The following is an 18,078-nucleotide window of genomic DNA, read 5'->3' on the forward strand; positions in this document are numbered from 1 at the left end:
AGTACAGATGGACCGCAAGTTAAATATGAACAGCCAGTGTGATCCAGCAGCAACAACAAAAGGCTAACATGATCTTGGGGATGTATCAAGAGTCTTAACATCCAAATCACAAGATGTCATAGTCCCACTGTACACTGTATAGGACAGCCCACGCCTGGTGTATTGTGTGTAGTTCTGGAGACCTCACTTCAAAAAGGATGTGGCGAAGCAGGTAACAGAAATGAGAAATATGTATATGATATACTTTTGGGTAGCAATGTGTGTGTGAACAAGATCTTGGAGTACAGATGGACCGCAGGTGCAGAGGATAGGGAGGAGGAGGATCAGGAGCCTGGAGACCAAGCCCTATGAGGAAAGGCTGAGGGTCCTGGCTAAGGGTGTAAATACTTCCCATTGGGTTTTATACCAGGGGCAGTTTAGTCATTGCTTGAAGGATTTCCTAGTATGGGGATGTTCTTGCAATTCAGAGGTGTGAATTGGAGCCTCTGACTTTAAAGTCTCATAACTCCTATAGCAAACAGCTTGGAGAAGCTTATTTCAAAATGGTGGGGGTTTGTGCAAATGTCATTTTAATTGTGATCTTGCTTGAATAATGGTTGACATTTGGGAAATATTTGTTTATTTATTAAAACACATTTATTTACTTCATTTATACCCATCTTTCTTCACAATGATGACCCAAGGTAGTTTATATAATTCTCCTCTCCTTCATTTTATCCTCATAACAACAATCCTGTGAGGTAGGTTTAGAGTGTGACTGGCCCAAGGTCACCCAGCAAGCTTCCAAGGCAGAGTGGGGATTCAAATCTGATTCTCCTCTGAATCCAACCCTCTAACCATATCACACTGTCACACAAATACAAACAAGCAGTTCAGAATAATGTATGTTGGTTAAAGGGGAGCAGTAGGATTAGAGCAAATTATAATTGCTGAGAGTTTAAATATTGCATGATATTGTTAAATATTGTATGATATTGTAAATACTGCATGATTGTTTTGGGTTTTTCAAACTCGCAGCTCAGGTCAAATATTATGGGTGGAACTGAGCAAAACAATGCCTGTGGAGGTTTTTGAAAATCATAGAACATACAATCGAACTGATCGTTTTAGAGTACTTTCTTAATATGAACCTTAATTTGATTTGTGCTTGAATCACCTTATAAGGCAGCTATAAAATTGATAGTGGTTAGAATTTATTTTTACTTTCTCTTCTAGATTCTGTCCTGCATTAACAATATTCATATCTAAGTTTGCTAGCAAAAGTGTGTATTAAGAATATCATAAATACAGCTTTTAGTTTCTTGGCTGAAACAGTTCAAGTTAATGAATATTTGAACTAATTAGCAGCATAATTGAAATAATTTTGTTTTAATTGTAGAGTTGGTGTTCTGCATGTCACATATACATTGCAATTTAGTCAGTGTATAATTGTGAAAGGGAATATACACTTTAATATCAATATTTTGTAATTACTTTTTCAGTGAGGTCTCATTGTAGTTTGATACAAGTTGAGTCTTGCAGCAGGTATAGAAGGCCAGAGGCAAAATATCTTTAAACACTTGCATTTTGCCTTTTTAAAATTGTAATTAGTCTTACTGTGCCAGCAGTACTCTGCATTTAACATTCAGAATCATGATATGAGTGTAAGGCAAGTATGAAATTCAATTGTTATTATTCTGTTCCCCATTGTTGCTTAACTGTTCTCAGTTGCTTATATTCAGAACGTTTCCACTATGCAATGAAGAATTATACAAAGTTCTGTGAGGTAAACCAAGGATATGTAGTTACCTTGCTGCTATATTTTTCTCCTCCCCTGGCCAAAATTAGATGTTTAATGAACTTTTAAACAATAGCTCCTTGTGGTATGGAATGTAAAAAGACTGTGCCAAAGATACAATTCAAAAGAAACCTTGAGTGGCACTTTGGTGCTATTTCCTTCAGAAAGCCAGACTATAATAGGGAAAGAAGCTGCTTTTATTAGATGATGTTATGCAATATTTGAAGTACATTCAGAATCAGTTCTTTGCCAAGGGCAGTAACCTCCCAGAAGTTTCTCTTGTTTATAGTTGATTTCCCTATCTCCCCCCCCCCCAAAAAGCCCACTGTCTTGAGCAATCTGCAGAAATGTTTAATGGTACAACCTAACCTGCCTTTGAATGCATGATGGTACACTCATGCAGAGGAAGCAAAAAAAAAAAGGGAGGGGGTTTCCTCTGTGAGAAACCAAATAGCAGGGGTGGCCAAACTTGCTTTACATAAGAGCCAAACAGAATAAATGTCAGATGTTTGAGAGCTGCAATACATGAGCATCAGATGTTTGAGAACTGCAGGACAGGAAGGCAAACAAATAGATGGGGAGGAAGGGAAAGGTGGAAAGAAATCAACTTTAATTTTAAATGTACTCTCCAAGCTGCCAACTAGCTTTGCTCAGATAAGTGATTTAAAGAGAGAAATGCCTTCTCCAACCCAGCTGTGGGGTGGTGGGGGCTCTGAGAGCCATACAATATGTGTGAAAAAGTAGTTCAAAAGTGATGGAAAGTTTGTATTAAAAGATCAGGGCAAAGGTTCTTGGGTCACTTCCTAAAGTTAGTTAAGTAGGTACTTCTGTGCCAGAGGAGTGAAAAATGACTGGTTGACTTGCACAGAAAGAGCAGCAGCAGCTGGGCTAGAATTTAAGCCATGTGTTCTCTCAGCAAAAGAAAAGTAATGGGGCTGACTGAGCCAAAGGAGGTAAAAGGGCCATCAAGGTGGGGAGGGAAACCTCAGAATTCTTGAACCCTGTATGCTAACTGTTGCCCTAGCACAAACTTACATGCTTCCCATACTCAATTGGATTTGGCTGAACCAGAGATGTAGACGACTGAAAGAGAAGGATTAATATCAGTTTCCCCAGATGTCCATTAACTGCATGGCTCCTTGCTCATGAGTCAAAAAACAAAAGAAGATGCTCTGAGTCTTGCTCCATGACAGAAAGGTATACTAAATGGGGAACTCACTAAAAAACTAAGAAAAATCATAATGAATCCATGAGATTAATTACAGATGCTTATTTGTTATACATGAGATACTTATTTTTTAGTAATAATTCTCCTGTTGTGGTGGCAAATCTGACCATCCTGATTGGTTGGAGCTCAGTGGGACTGTGGGGAAGACAGCAAGGAAGAGCACTCACCTAGAGGCCTTTAGTGATACCTTTCTAGGTTGGTGGGGAATCCCTGGAGATTCTGTGGTGGAGTTTTAGGAGGGCATAGGAGTTAGGGCTTCAGAACAGCGTCTGCCAGACCCAGGTTCTTGCTGTGGAAGCTGACTGGGTAATTTTGGACACACTTCCAGCATAACCTGTCTCATAGGGTTGTTGCTCATATCAAAGGGGGGGGGGAGGAGAATGATCTAAGCTTCTTTGGTCCCACGCCCATTGTAAAGAAAGACTATGCTTTTCCTATGTAGAGACTGTAGGGAAGGGGGATGGCGATGGAAAGCTGAATTCAGAGGGGCGGATAATGGAAAGCAGATAGGGTTGCCAACTCCAGATTGGGAAATTCCTGGAGATTTAAGGGATGGGGCCTGGAGAGGATGGGGTTTGATGAGGGATGGCACCTCAGACAGTTACAATGCCATTTCATCATGGGGAACCACTGTTGCCAATCTTCAGGTGAGGGCTGGAGATCACTCATAATTACAGCTGGTGTCCAGATGGCACAGATCAGCTTCCCCTTGAGGTGTGTGTGGGGGAGTGAATGCCTTCACTTGGGTAGGTGGAAAGATAGCAATGGTTGGGGGGCACTTGCCTAGAGCCTCCTTCTAGAGCAGGGGTGGTCAAACTTGCTTAACGCAAGAACCACATAGAATAAACATCAGATGTTTGAGAACTGCAATACATGAACAAATATTACACACACATCTTTATTAAAACTCTTAATACTTTGTTTTCACAGAAGGATAAAATACATATGTATGCACTTTGCAACACCACCATGCTAGAAGGAGACTTTTTTAAAAAGCTGGGAAAAGCAGTCCCCATCATAAAACCATCATAGGGAAAGGTTAGATAATTATTTTTCAGCATCAGAGGGAGAAGGAAACACACATATACCATGTAAATCACTGAACACTGTTCACATCATTATGCATGTCTCTTTGCCTTGACACCTAAATACAGAGCTATGAAGCTAAGAGGGAACCCTTTGCAGCCCTCTTTAATTCTGTCCCTCCTTCCAGTGGCCCCCTCAACTCTTGCACTCTCTTTCCCCACTCTAGGTCTCTGGGCAACCTCTGTGGTAGAGAAGAGCTTGCAAGTCTGCCTATTCCCCCTCCTTCTCTGCTTCACACATGGTTGAAGTAGTCGGCTACCTATGGCTCAGTGCTCAGAGGCTGACTGAGGTCCCAATGCCAAGTATGCTTACTCGAGAATAAGCCTGCATCAAGTTCCTCCTTAACCCCTAGGAGCCCACAATATTTGTGAAACAGCCACAGTTTGGCCACCCATATTGCATTTTTCTTCACAATAGGCCTTACTCCTAGTAGGTAAATAAAAACAAACTGGTTTGGAATGGCTGGTGTTCACACCTGTTGAGAGAGAGCTGGGTCAAGTGGAAAAACAAAATCTTTTATCTCAAATATGTAGAATGCATTCCATAATATTGTTGTTTCCAGGGAATTTAATCATTTTATTTACATAAATAGATAAATAAATAAAATCATTATTGCTTGGCACATAAATCACCATATGAGAAAAGGCTTGTTGCTTTGTGTTCTTGAAAGTGCTCTCTAAAGTTACTCCTATGATGAAAATCATAATATTGGTATGATTTTTACTGTTGTTTGTGATGTGGATAGCATTTCAGTAAAAGAGGAACTCTGCAAAATATTCAGGACCCAAAGTTCCAAATCAAACCAGTACTTTTCTTGGCATTGTGAGATAAGTTGTCTCCCCCCCCCCCCCCCCCGAATTATTTATTTGGAGTAAAAGCAGAATGAGGCACTTAAGCACTCATTGCATCAGCTCGCTATCTGACCTTTCCTTCAAATTATTTGTAATTAAATTCTTAAGAATATAATAGCTGTGCTGGATTTGACCAGTGTTCCATCTAGTCCAGCATCCTGTTTCACATGGTAGCCAACTAGATCCCTCTACAAGGCCTACAAGTACAGCATGGGAGTTGAAGTCTCCTCTTGCTATTTTCTTCTACTGCAAAGACATTAAAAGGAGATGTTTATATGCACATGGTAACAGCTTTTATATTAAGGTTTCATTTTCTAACACAAAGTTAGCATATCTAACATAAATTTACCGATCATGGTATGTTTTCAATTTGTTAATTTGTTCATAATCTTCAGATATACAGATAAATAATTTATCCCATCATCTGACTGGACTCCGTTGTTGTTCAGCAGTTTTATGTGCAGTTGGAGCTCCAGGAATTGACACACTATAACTTTTTGCTCTGTCCCTTTAAATAAAATTGCTTGTCATATGTATTCCACAAAGCATGGGGCCCAATAAACTCTAATACTATTTCATTAAGATGAATATGGTTCTGATCTGATACAAATATACAATGAAAAAGTATCACAAATTACTCTTACTGGGAGATAGAATCTTTCAGAATACAGATGAATTCAAAAGCTTTTTAGACATGCACTGAGATGTTTCTTTATTTCAACTCCTGTATAGTTTCCTTAAGTCCGTCTTTTAATACTTATGCACCATGTAGGAAATATGCTATTTAAAAGCTATTTATTTTCTTCTAGCTTCTCCCAGACCAGCTGGTCCTAGTTCTGGAGCATCTCTTGGAGAAGAAGACGTTATGTTCAAGAACACTGGAGTGCTTACAGAAAACTTACCACCTCCGTGAACAGGATGCCGAGGTAATCCAATAATATTCACAATGAGCTCATAAACTAGGGAAATAAGGTAATGACTGGAAATATCAACATTCAGATGATCAGCAATGAAGCAAGTCTAAATCTGTCTTGAAGGTAATACAGATATAGTACAGCTTGCATTTACCACTTTCCATTGTATGACTGTGTCTTTTTTAAAAAATAAGTTTATTAAAATACTGCATGTGTGTACATGTGTGCTGCAGAGTTTTGGTTTGGTTTAGTATAGCTGGCCACCATTTCTTTCTGCTTCTAAACTTTTTCACATCTGGAGAGGGTGAAAATGACATGTGCCTCATTTAGTGTTCATGACTCATGTGTTACTGCTCCTATTTTTTTAATCTGCTAAAGTGCCTGTTCTTTGTCTTTGGGCATGGTTTAGATGTTTTTTCAGTTCCCAAATATTTATTGTGGCTTCCTCAAACATTTACTGGACTTCTGTTTGGTTCAGTTCAGTTGTTCAGGTCATTTAAACCTAACAGCTGAGCAGTGTGGGTCTGCCTCTCAGCTGTTAGGTTTAAATGGCTTGCAGCTACTTCAGCCTAACAGCAGACAGGTGCACCCACTCTACTGTTAGGCTAAAATGGCTGTGTAAAGAGATGCATTTTTTATTTGGAGTTTGATTCTTCTTCAATTTGAGTTTTAAAAGCCGCCCCCCCCCAAAGCAGAGAACAGGCTGGAAGGGGGGGAGTCAGTCCAATTGCTTTCCAGCTTACCTTCATACAAATGCTAATAGATCTAGCAGGAGAGAAAATGGGTGGGCCAAGCTCTCCCCCTTCTCCTAGTAGGGAACAGTGATCTGGAGGACTTTAAACTAGGAGGGAAAAAAAGAAAGGCTTCAGGAATAATCTCTAGGAAGGAAATTTCTGGAAACTACTGGAAAAGCTTATCTGACCAGGCCTGACATGGTTAGTAGGAGGGAAAAGGGAGAAGGTAACAACTTGCATCAAGGAGGCTTTTGAGGTGTGGAGTCATCAGAGTGGACAGAAGTCTTAAATGAGGTCTGAAGCTGGCAGCCATTGACCATGTACTCACCTAATTGAAGAGCTGTAGAGATTTGCAACTTCCTAAACTTTAGGAGACTGTCTTATATTTTAACATCTAGTAGAGCGTGTATAGAGAGAGGGACAGATAATTTGCATTTTTGTATTTCTTATTTATTTATTTAATCCAATTTGTATCCCGTCCTCCCCTTACAGGAGCTCTCTTTATGGGAGCTAACAACATTTTAAAACAACAATTCAGCTTAAAAACAAGACAATATAATAAAAGAACAATTTTCAAAACTATAAACTGATCATCCAAGATTCGTTTACCATCGCTGCCATTATTGCTTTGACACTCACATATTCCTGACATTATTACTACTGTTATGTTGGCGCTCAGATGTTACCAGGTCCTGCAGAGCTCTGATTTCTTCTCGAAGGGCACCATATGGGGGCCACCACAGAAAAAACTCTGGCCCTGGTGATGGCCAACTGTACTTACTTTGGCCCAGGGATTGTTAAAAGATTTTGAGAGCCTGAGCGTAGTGCCCATTGGGGTACATATGGGGAAAGGCAGTCTCGAAGGTAAGCAGACCCCAGGCCATATACAGCTTCTGAAACCAGCATCTGAAATTCATTCTGTGCTAAAAGTATACATGTGAACATTTTCTTTTTAATAAATACTTTTTAACCTTTAATGATGGCAGTGGTTCTCTGTGGCACATAGACCTCTTGGACATGCTATTTTAAAAGGAGCACCAGGCAGAAGGCAGGTAGCTAGCAAGGGGCTATTCCTCCAAGAGTGCACAAGGCAGTATATTGTCCCTGTGGTGACCAGGCACTAGGGTTCCCAAGTCCAACCCCAAAAATATCTGGGGGCTTTGGGGGTGGAGCCAGGAGACTTTGGGGGTGGAGCCAGGATACACTGGGGTGGAGCTAGGGGGGAGGGGGGGAAACGGCGAGCCGCCCTGTCTCAGAGCGTGCGATGCCGCTGCGCAGCTGACGCCTCTTCTCTGCTCGCCGTGGCTGCTCCTCCGAGATGGGCTCAGCCTGAGCCCATCTCGGAGGAGCAGCCACGGCAAGCAGAGAAGAGGTCGCCGAGCTGCTGCCGCCGAGCCCGCTCCGCCTCTGGGGTGGAAGCGGAGGGGGGGTGGAGGCGGGCCGGGGGCATGGCGAGCCGCGAGTCCGGGTCCTAGAAGGGCCCGGATTCGCGGCTCGCCATGCTCCTGGCCTGCCTCGCCCGCCGCCTCTTGGCTGCTTCTCTGAGATGGGCTCAGCCTGGGCTCATCTCGGAGGAGCAGCTGCGGCGGGAGGGGGGGCAGCAGCGGCGCGGCAGCCTCGCCGGCTCCGGGATGCGGCGGCTGGCCATGCTCCCTGGCGCCGTTTCCACCCCTCCCCCCGCTTCCGTTTTTTGGGGGAGCGGGGGAAGAGGGTGGAAATCCTGGGGTCCCCCACCAGGGCGGGAGGGTTGGGAAGCCTACCAGGCACTGGGCAGGAGACACAGAGGCAAGGCTTCAGATCTTGGTAGCTGGGAGCCCTGACCCGCCCAGCAGGCAATTCCTTACAAAGGTCAGGTGGTGGTGACAGATTACTGGAGCGAGAAAGGAAGGTGTTGGGGAACCCTGGAGGGCAGGGTGGAATAGGGCCTTCAGACTGGAACAAGCCCATTCTGCTGCAGGTGCTACTGGACTCTTGCTGTTTTATATATGAAAGCTGGTTCTCAAGCTGAAGTCATTTTGAGTGGGTATCAAGTTCTTGTGAGAACGGAGAGTACACTCAGAAGGACAAACCCATACCAAATAGTATTAATTCGCAGATATGTAATGGCAAACCACGGTACAAGTTTTGGTCCTAAAGTAGAGAGTCAGCCAATGAACATTATGTAATTCCTATATATTCCTGTAGAGGCTAGTAGATGTATTAAAGTAGAAGTAATAAATAATTTTGAGTGTTTTTGGATTGAGCCCTGTTGCCTGTGCTGACATAGATTTTAAAACTTTTTATTTAACTATTCTGTGTTGTGAAGATTAAAGAAAGCGTCTGTGCAAGGATTCTCTTTTAATCAGTATTTGTTATGCAGTTACAATTGCAGGCAGGGTTAGAGACTGCTATCCTACTCAGAGTTTCTGTGGTTTAGGGGTATAAAATTAAGAAATCTATTATTCAGAAGTCTCCACTTCCAAGAAAATGCTCAGGGCAGTATGGCCATAGTTACGGTTTGTTTCAGCTTTTATTTATTTGTTGTTTGTATGGTATTCAAATGCCAGTTTTATTTTTAATTGGTCTTGAAACACACTTAGCTATTTATAGGAATTAAGATATATTTAGGGTATATTCTAATCATGCATGAATACCAAAGAAATGTCAGGGCTTCTATATCTGGAAGAGAAATAACTGAGGAGGTAGGATCAAAGCCATAATCCTTGTGTTGCATTTTCATTCCTGAACATCTAGAGATACTAGACCCTCAAAGGGTTTCTTTTTCCTCTTACATATTTTCTTTTTAAAATGTGCTAAATGTACATTAATGGACATGTACATATTTTTGATCTTTGAGACAAAATCCTAAACTCTGTGAAAGAAGTGTTACCACAGCACAAGGTGAAATCAAGGGCTTAACAGACCCTTTAAGGAAGACAACCAAGATAACATTACTGTTAGCAGTTCTGCAGCCACTGGAGTCCTCAAAAGGGAATGTTCGTTTACATACTGATGCCTGTCTAAGCAAGCAACTTTTAATAACTCCAAAGAAAGTAAGTGCCACACTGGGGTGGGGGGTCCTTGTAATGGTGGCAAATTCTAGGACCCAGTCTATGGTTTGGTTTTAATCAAGTGTTGTTTCTAAAAATATATTAGTATTATTTTTTAGTAAATCCTCTGGGTTAGACTACAGGGATAGAGTACAGAGAGTAAAATAACATTCAAGCTGTATTGTTGCAGTATATATTCTGTGCAATTAATTTCCATATAAACAAGAGAATAATAATATTGAAATGTTAAGTTTTGTAAATGGTAATTGTTTAAATTATTTCCAACTATTAATAGCTATTACATTATCCCCATTGTGGTGCAACTGTCAAGGTATGTGTTTAGCATTATGGGATAATATATTGATGGCTGCAAAGATGATTTCACTTGAACAGCCTATAGAGTGTCTTTAACAGAAGCAAGCAAGACCTGTATGCCTTGGAATATTAAATCTTAAGAGAGTATAAAATAAATGAACATGTTTTCTATAAATGCTTCCAGAGCTATTTTTAGAATTGCAGTTCTTTGTATATCAATGCTTCGTAGTTTGGAATAGTATTCAAAACAAGCAAACAAATTTGTATGCATTTTAGATACTTAATATAAATGTGTTTTCCAAGACAGATCAGATATTTTTGTTTTTTAACGTGTTGAAATTTCCATAAAGACTGTTGTGAAAACAATAAAGAATATACTGTATATATTTTATTTATTAGTGTAGAAAGTCATTGCAGAGTTATAAACCTCTCTTTCTCTAAGTAGTTTTCTACCTACTAGTGTATGTCTCTTCATGAACCTTTAGGTGAAGGTTCAAGATTTGCCCCTGGAAAGCCAAAAAGGGACTTTGAAATTGGAGAATCTGTGACCTTTGTCCAGGAAGAAATCCTCTCTACTGCAGTGTAGTGCAGTTCTATGGTGACATAACCTAATCCATTTAAATCAACAGGCTTAGACTGAAATTCTTCTCCATAGAAACTGGCCTATACATGTCCCCCTTCTCCAACTATAGTGGTATAAATCACAGGATGAATGTGCAGGTTTAATGCCTTTGTGACAATGTACAATCTAGTACACTGTTTCCCATTTGCAGGATCGGGACCTGGTACCAGGCCATAGAAGCCTCACTACCGGGTCACAAGAAAAGCCAAAGCTAGCCCTGCTCCCAGCAAAGCATGTCCTCTGCTCTGCTTCCTTCCTTCCACCAGTTCTCTGTTGTGCAGAGGAAAGCTAGCCTTGAAGACAGACACAGGCTGCAAAGCCTGAGCTCCATTTGGCTTCCTTCCTTCCCCTGTCTCTGTGTTGTGCAGAGAAAAGCTAGCCTTGAAGACTGACACAGGCTGCAAAGCCTGAGCTCCATTTTGCTTGCTTCCTTCCTTCCCCTGTCTCTGTGTTGTGCAGAGAAAAGTTAGCCTTGAAGACTGACACAGGCTGCGAAGCCTGAGCTCTGTTTGGCTTCCTTCCTTCCCCCATCTCTATGTTGTGCAGAGAGGAGCTGGGCTGCCTCTCCTTCCTTCTCCCCCTCTCCCAGTATTTGAGAGAAAAGCAGGTGTCCACTAGCACTTTAGATCCATGAAGTGTTCTTCAAGGTATGAGCTTTCATGTGCCTTGCAGTATGCCCTATTGGGGAGATTTCCCAGGAGGCCTGGGTGGCAAAGAAGGGGGGGTGCTTTTTCAGCTGGGAGGGGCAGGGAGTGGGTATTCCAGTAGCTATTTTTTTTACCAAACGACCCCTGGGCAGAATTGTTGCTGGCTGGGATAATCTGATGGTGAGTAAGGCTTTTTCCCCCTTTGTCCCCCCTTCTTTCTTTTTCCGTCTGTAAGGGATGCTCTGTCTGTATTCTTGGTGCTGGCGGTGGGGAAGCAACAGTGGGAGGGCTTCTAGTGCCCTGGCCCCATTGGTGGACATTCTGGTGCTTTTTGGGCATTGTATGAGAAAAGTTTGGACTGGATGGTCCACTGCTCTGATCCAACATGGCTTCTCTTATATTCTTATGTTCTTTCTTTTCATGTCTTTCTTTTCTTTTCTTTTCTTTTCCTTTCCTTCCATTTCATTCTTTCCCTTTCTTTCCTTCCTTCCATTTTTACTGGATGAAACTTTTCTGTTCATCATACTGTTGTTGCAGACATAGGAGCTCTGTCAGTGAAAAACTGGCACCCCCAGTTGTAGCCAGCTGGCTTTTCTATGAGATTTCTGTGTGAGTGAGAGTTAGAGGTGTGGAGCAGGAAGAGTTTATTGGAGATTACTGCTGCATATCTCAACAGCACTGGAAGTGATGGCACTATGAGCTTGGTACCATATTACTGATCCTGCTTTTAACAGATGTCTGACACCAAAATTAAACTCCTCCTGTAGATATTAAAAAGGATGAAAGAAGTTCACTGGCTAAATCTGCACAGCAGGTTGCTTTTAAAGGCATGGGGAAACACAGCCAGTAAAAAGCTGCAAGCCCCTCATAAATATCCTTTTTGGGTTAACTGCAGAAAAGCTTGTATGAACTTTATATAACTTGAAATTTATTCATTAATTGCACTGCAATTCTTCTACCTTTCACAGCAATTTCCCAGTGTTTCAGTCAAGGAAAAGTATGACAAATAGCTGTCAAAAGATTTTCTTGAAACCAAGCAAGCTTGGTTGTAGCTTGAGAAAGGGTTCCAGTGGTACCAGCTGAAGGAAAGGCCTACTAAATGTGTCAGCATATTTTGTACAGCAGCTGCCAGGGCCCAGTGTGGGTGGTACACAGCACTGGCATTCCTGATGGCAATGGCAACAGCACTTCCAGCTGCATACACTGGCCAGTGCTGTTGAGGAAGGGGTGTGTAGGTGGTGCAGGCAACTGAACATGGGCATTAGGAGTGCTTGCAAGCTGGAGAAGAACACACAAACAGATAGGTGCATACAGGTGTGAGGGTGGAAAGAGAGGACCCTGGGAATGTATGAAAAAGTTGCAGACCACCCACTTTCCACTGCCATTTTGGCTCAGCATGAGTTTTAGAGAGATTTTTCTGAAAGCGAAGTTACTTCAGAAGAAGAGGCAGGTTTGGGGGAGTGCCCTTGAAGTGACATCACTTGGCCCTTGACCTAGAAGTGTTACCACAGGAAATGACATAATTCCTGTCTCCCGGCTCCACCCCCAAAGTCTCCTGGCTCCACTCCTGAATTTTAGTGGGCCACGAAGGAGAAGTGTAAAAATAACTGGGCCACGGGAAAGAAAAGTTGGGGAAACTCTGATCTAGTAGACCAACCCTTTCTATTCATACCTGTTTAAAACCTCAACCTGGCAAACAGATGGTCGATGGCCCACATTATTTAAGATATTTCCTTCCGCATTATTTAAGATACTCATCATGCACTGAGGGACAGCCTGCACCAAAGATAAAGGCCCATTGTAAAAGACCTGGAAAGTATGGTCATGAACAAATATAGATGAAAAGGCAAAAGATAATCAGCAGAGCTGCTGTCTTGACACACAACTGTATAGGATCAAAGACTCAGGTGGGTAGCCATGTTGATCTGAAGCAACAGAACAAAGTTTGAGTCCAGTGGAACCTTTAAGACCAACAAAGTTTTTATGTATGTGACCGCTAGTGGTGTCATGTTATTGTCTCTTTGGGGCCTGTCTTACAACTGGAAACAACCCCCCCACAAACGTCTAACTTGCATGCTGCTAATCAAAACAACAAGAACTGCTCAAACAGTACAGTCAACCTTTCACAGCACAGACTAAGCCCGGCAGAGGAAACAGTTCTACTATGATTAGCAGCAGGCATGTTAGAGAGGTTCCCCCTCCCCTTCAGCAACTCCAGTTGCAGGACAGACCCAAAAGAGAAAATAACAGAATATTGTGCTAGTGGTCACATACAGCTCTCAACTCAAAACAGTTCAACACATCAGCAGTGAGTTACAACCTCTACTGGATAAAGACAGTTATCTTACACAAGCAATCTTTTTTTTTTTGCCCACAGACAGCCCCCCAATCTTAAACAATTCCTCACCTACAATAATACATCTATTTTGATCATGGATGCTAATACCAGAGCTTGCAATAAATTCATTTGCTAACTTTGCTGCCATGTACACTCAGACACTTTAGGCACTAGACCTAACAACATCAACTGCACCCTCTCAGGGTCATTCACTTGCTCATCTTCTAACATTGTATATGCCATTAAATGCTAGCAGTGCCCTTCAGTTCTCTACATAGGACAAATAGGTCAAACCCTATGTCAAAGCACATAAATGGACACAAATCTGACATCAAGAATCACAAAACTGAAAAACCTATAGAAGAACACTTCAGCCTTCCAGAACATTCAATGAGGGACCTTAAAGTAGCTGTTTTATTGCAAAGCAATTTCAGAAACAGACTAGAGCAGGAAACTGCTGAGTTACAAGTTACTACAACACTCAACACAGTGGAACCCTCAGAATTTAATATATTGGGTTCTTATCTCACTACACATGCTAATATCATTCAGTTCTCACATCTCTTTGCAAACTCCTTTAATTTTCTATGTAGTCTCAGTGCAGTCCCACACTTGGGTTGGTTGCCTGTGCATGATGTTGGCATGTACAGTCTCTCCCTGTTACTCCATATTTTCTGATTCCTTTTTCATCCCACTTCCTCCTGGAGAAAGTCTGCAGTCTCTTTGACAAATGAGCTATCAAGGAAGTGCCTCAAACCACACTACAACTTCTTTTCTACTCCAGGTATTTCATAGTTCTGAAATGGGGAAGGGGCAAGTGGTCCATAATGGACCTAAGAGACTTGGCTATCAAATGGCTCAAATTTCACATGGTCACCTTGCAGATGATTCTCCCTCTACTTGCTGAAAATGCCTGGATGGCATAGATGCTTACTTCCACATCATGATTCCCACCCCCCCACCCCAATCAGTGGTTCCTCCAGTTCACAATGAAACTGATGGGCAGTAGGTTCAGGACAGACAAAAGGAAATACTGCTTTACACAGACAGTGATTAAAATGTCGAATTGGGTGCCAGAGGGTGTAGTGATGGCTACAGGAATAAACAGCTTTAAAAGAGTATTAGATAAATTCATGGCAGACGGGTCTATTTAGATGCACTAAGCCTCCATATTTAGATGCACTAAGCCTCTGAATTCAAGAGCTAGGAGGCTCTGAATTCAAGAGCGAAGAGGCTGTTGTTGGTTGTCCATGGGAATTGGTTGGCCACTATGTGAGACAGGACTAGATGGACCGTTGTTCTGATACAGCAGGTATCTTCTTACGTTCTTATGGGATTTTAACCACTAAACCATGCTGGCTGTCGTAATGTTGCAGGTATTGTGTATAATGTTACACTGAGGGATGAATGTCTAACAGAAGGAAATATCATACATAGAGTACAAAGATCAATAGGCATTAGTAAAGTTTAATATTGAACAAATGTGCTGTTAAAGCTCATAATCAGCGGCTATTTGTAAGAAGATTACTGAGGAGGGAATGTGCAGTGATGACAACTGCTCTGACAGAATCTGACAAGTTATTGGGAAAGGCAAGAGATCAAAGAAGAGGGAATGTGGAACATTAGGTTTCAAATAACAAGCAACTCCTCCTACCAAACTTATCCAGAAAATCAACAAGATGGTTGCATCATGTGGGCCATGGAACATACATAATTAAAATAAATAAATCATCCATGCAATGATTGGGGGGGGGGGGGAAGCCTGTATGTTTATGAAGTGTCAGTCCTATTATTAAGACATTCATAGCATGCCTTGCAACCATGAATAAAGCACTGAGGAACAAATATAATCTGTGCAAAGCAAGTCGCTTCTGAATGTGCCTAACCTTGAACAATATGTTGCACAAACAGACTTCATTAATACATTCTAAAACAAAAAGGAGTCTTGGAGTACCTTAAAGATTAACAGGTTTATTGTAGTATGAACTTTTGTGGGCTAGCACTTATTTCATCAAATGCACATAATTTATAGTTACTTTTGGCAGATAGATTTAATCAAGGTCATACAAATTAGAGATTAGATTTGAACGAACTGCTTAGGTTAGGGATATTTGACGATTAACTCATAAACTCTTATTTTTCCAGTATGCTAAACAGAAAAGGACTAGGCTAAAGCAGAGCAGATAAGAATGTTTTAATTTACTTTTCAGCCCCATAGCTTCATAATATGAAACATCTCAAATATGTGCTGAATGCAGACTTTTTCAAAGGTGGTCCAAAAGAAATTATCTGTTTCACTTAATCTCTGCTTTCATTAGGAGAGGTGTAATAATTACAAAAGAGTGGGACATTCAGGGTTGCAAGTAGGGCTGTTAATCTTCAGGAGGGGCCCAGAGATCTGGAATTACAACTGATTTCCATCCTACAGAGATCAGTTCTACTGGAGAAAATGGTTGCTTTGGAGGATGGTATCTATGACATAATACCCTGCTGAAATCAGAGAAAAGCCTGGAAAACACCAAAAATGTACCACAACACTGTGGGGAAGTAGAAAAAAAAATCTACTTCTAAACAGCATTGAACCCTAATAATCCATGTGGAAATGGCCAAAGAATCTAGATTTGGAGGAAATTAAAGTGCTAGTTTGTAGCTCATATCCAAGATCTCTTATGCATCTTGAACTCTGTGGGACTCTGTGAATTCTTACATATGATTCTATTCCCTTTGATTTTAAAAGAAATTAAGGAATTTATGGTTAGCATTGCCAACAGCCATGTCGCAAAAGTAGTGCTAATTATCTCTGCATAATGGTATATTGGTGCAGCAGCTATGGTCCTTACCATAAAAAGTTATGTACCCACTGGCTAATTTGTTATTGGAAAAGTTCTAAGTTAGCCTTTATGGTTCAAATTTGGAACAGGAAATTAACTGACATTATATTTTATTTTTTGAGAAATCAAATGGTGAGGGGTCTGGAGACCAAGTCCTATAAAGAAAAGTTAAAGGAGCTGGGTATGTTTAGCCTGGAAAGGAGGCGGTTGAGAGGTGATATGATCACCATCTTAAAGTATTTGAAGGGCTGCCATGTGGAGGATGGTGCAGAGTTGTTTTCTGTTGCCCCAGAAGGTCAGACCAGAACCAATGGGTTGAAATTAAATCAAAAGTTTCCAGCTTAACATTAGGAAGAACTTCCTGACAGAGGGGTTCCTCAGTGGAACAGGCTTCCTTGAAAGGTAGTGGACTCTCCTTCTTTGGAGGTTTTTACACAAAGGCTAAATGGCCATCTGACAGCAATGCTGATCCTGTGAATTTAGGGAGAGGTATTTGTGAATTTCCTGCATTGTGCAGGGGGTTGGACTAGGTGACCTTGGGTGGTCCCATCCAACTCTTATGATCCTATGAAATCACATTTTCTTAATGTTAAAAAAAAATCAGGAGTTACCCATTATTACATTTTTGTAAAGCTTCTAAATACTTAAAACACCATAGTTCAACACATATAATACCAAGCCATGGTATGGTCACATGCTTGAAATATGGGCTAACGTATTCCCCTCCCCCTTCTTCCCTAGTTTTGTGGTATGCAATTCTGGTTTGTACAGCAAACAATAATCTACCAGTTTATATTTAATGACAAACTATGGTTTGCCTTTGAATTGGAAGGCTTTGGTAAAGTTCTTCATCAAAGGCTACTAAGAATAAACTCAGCTGTCATGGGATAAGATGATAAGTCCTCTTGTGGATTAAAAACTGGTTAATTAACAGGAAATAGAGAGTGAGTATAAATGGGCAGTTTTCACAGTGGAAGGTGGTAGTGAGATACCCATCTTGATTATAGGACTGGTGCTTTTTAACTTTGGATTTGGAAGTGGCTAAGTTTGAGGAAGACACTTAAGTTGTTCGGGGTGGTGGGAACCAAGAAGGATTGTGAGATACTCCAGAGGGATCTGCTGAGGCTGGATGAGTGGGTATCAATGTGGCAAATGAGATTAAACATGGGTAAGTGCAAAGTAATGCACACTGGAGCCAAAAATCCTAACTATAAATATATGTTGATGGAGTCCAAACTGGTGATAACTGACCAAGAGAGAGAGATCTTGGAGTTGTAAAATAATGCAGTGTAGACCAGTTCTGTTGCTGTTTTTGATAGTTGGAAGGATACAGAGCATGCACAAAGAGCTGGAAGGAGAGTTGGGGTTTGGCCTGTGGTTTGTCAGACTATCTGCTGCAAGCGTGAGAAGTAATTCAGAGGCTATGTCCTGCTAAAAGAAGTCATTTCAGGGGTTGATCAGAAAACTAGATATGGAGACTGGACAAGGAGGAGAATTGAGGGTAATCAAGGTATCTTTAATTAATTAGTGGTTGGCCCCAAATGTTCCAAAATGCCTCCTCCTGCAAAAAAAAAAAAAAAAAAAAATCCTGGTTGCAGGTTCGGTCCCTCTTTTTTAAAATAGCTAAGAAATAGAGAGCAGGTACTTTTGCTGCTATGACACTCTATCTGTAGAATATTTTATAGAGTTTTTAAAAGAGAATTGAA

General features: G+C 41.3%; 1 protein-coding gene across 1 annotated transcript in view; it reads left to right on the forward strand.

Moving 5' to 3' along the window:
• AOPEP (aminopeptidase O (putative)) overlaps positions 1-18,078 on the forward strand; it is a 392,059-nt gene that overhangs the window by 350,830 nt on the left and 23,151 nt on the right. The window contains exon 14 of the mRNA XM_060235458.1: positions 5,752-5,868. Within this exon, the coding sequence (XP_060091441.1) occupies positions 5,752-5,868 (117 nt within the window). The remainder of the gene's footprint in view (positions 1-5,751; positions 5,869-18,078) is intronic.

The sequence above is a fragment of the Heteronotia binoei genome, chromosome 4 (assembly GCF_032191835.1).
Source record: "Heteronotia binoei isolate CCM8104 ecotype False Entrance Well chromosome 4, APGP_CSIRO_Hbin_v1, whole genome shotgun sequence".
Taxonomy (NCBI): Eukaryota; Metazoa; Chordata; class Lepidosauria; order Squamata; family Gekkonidae; genus Heteronotia; species Heteronotia binoei.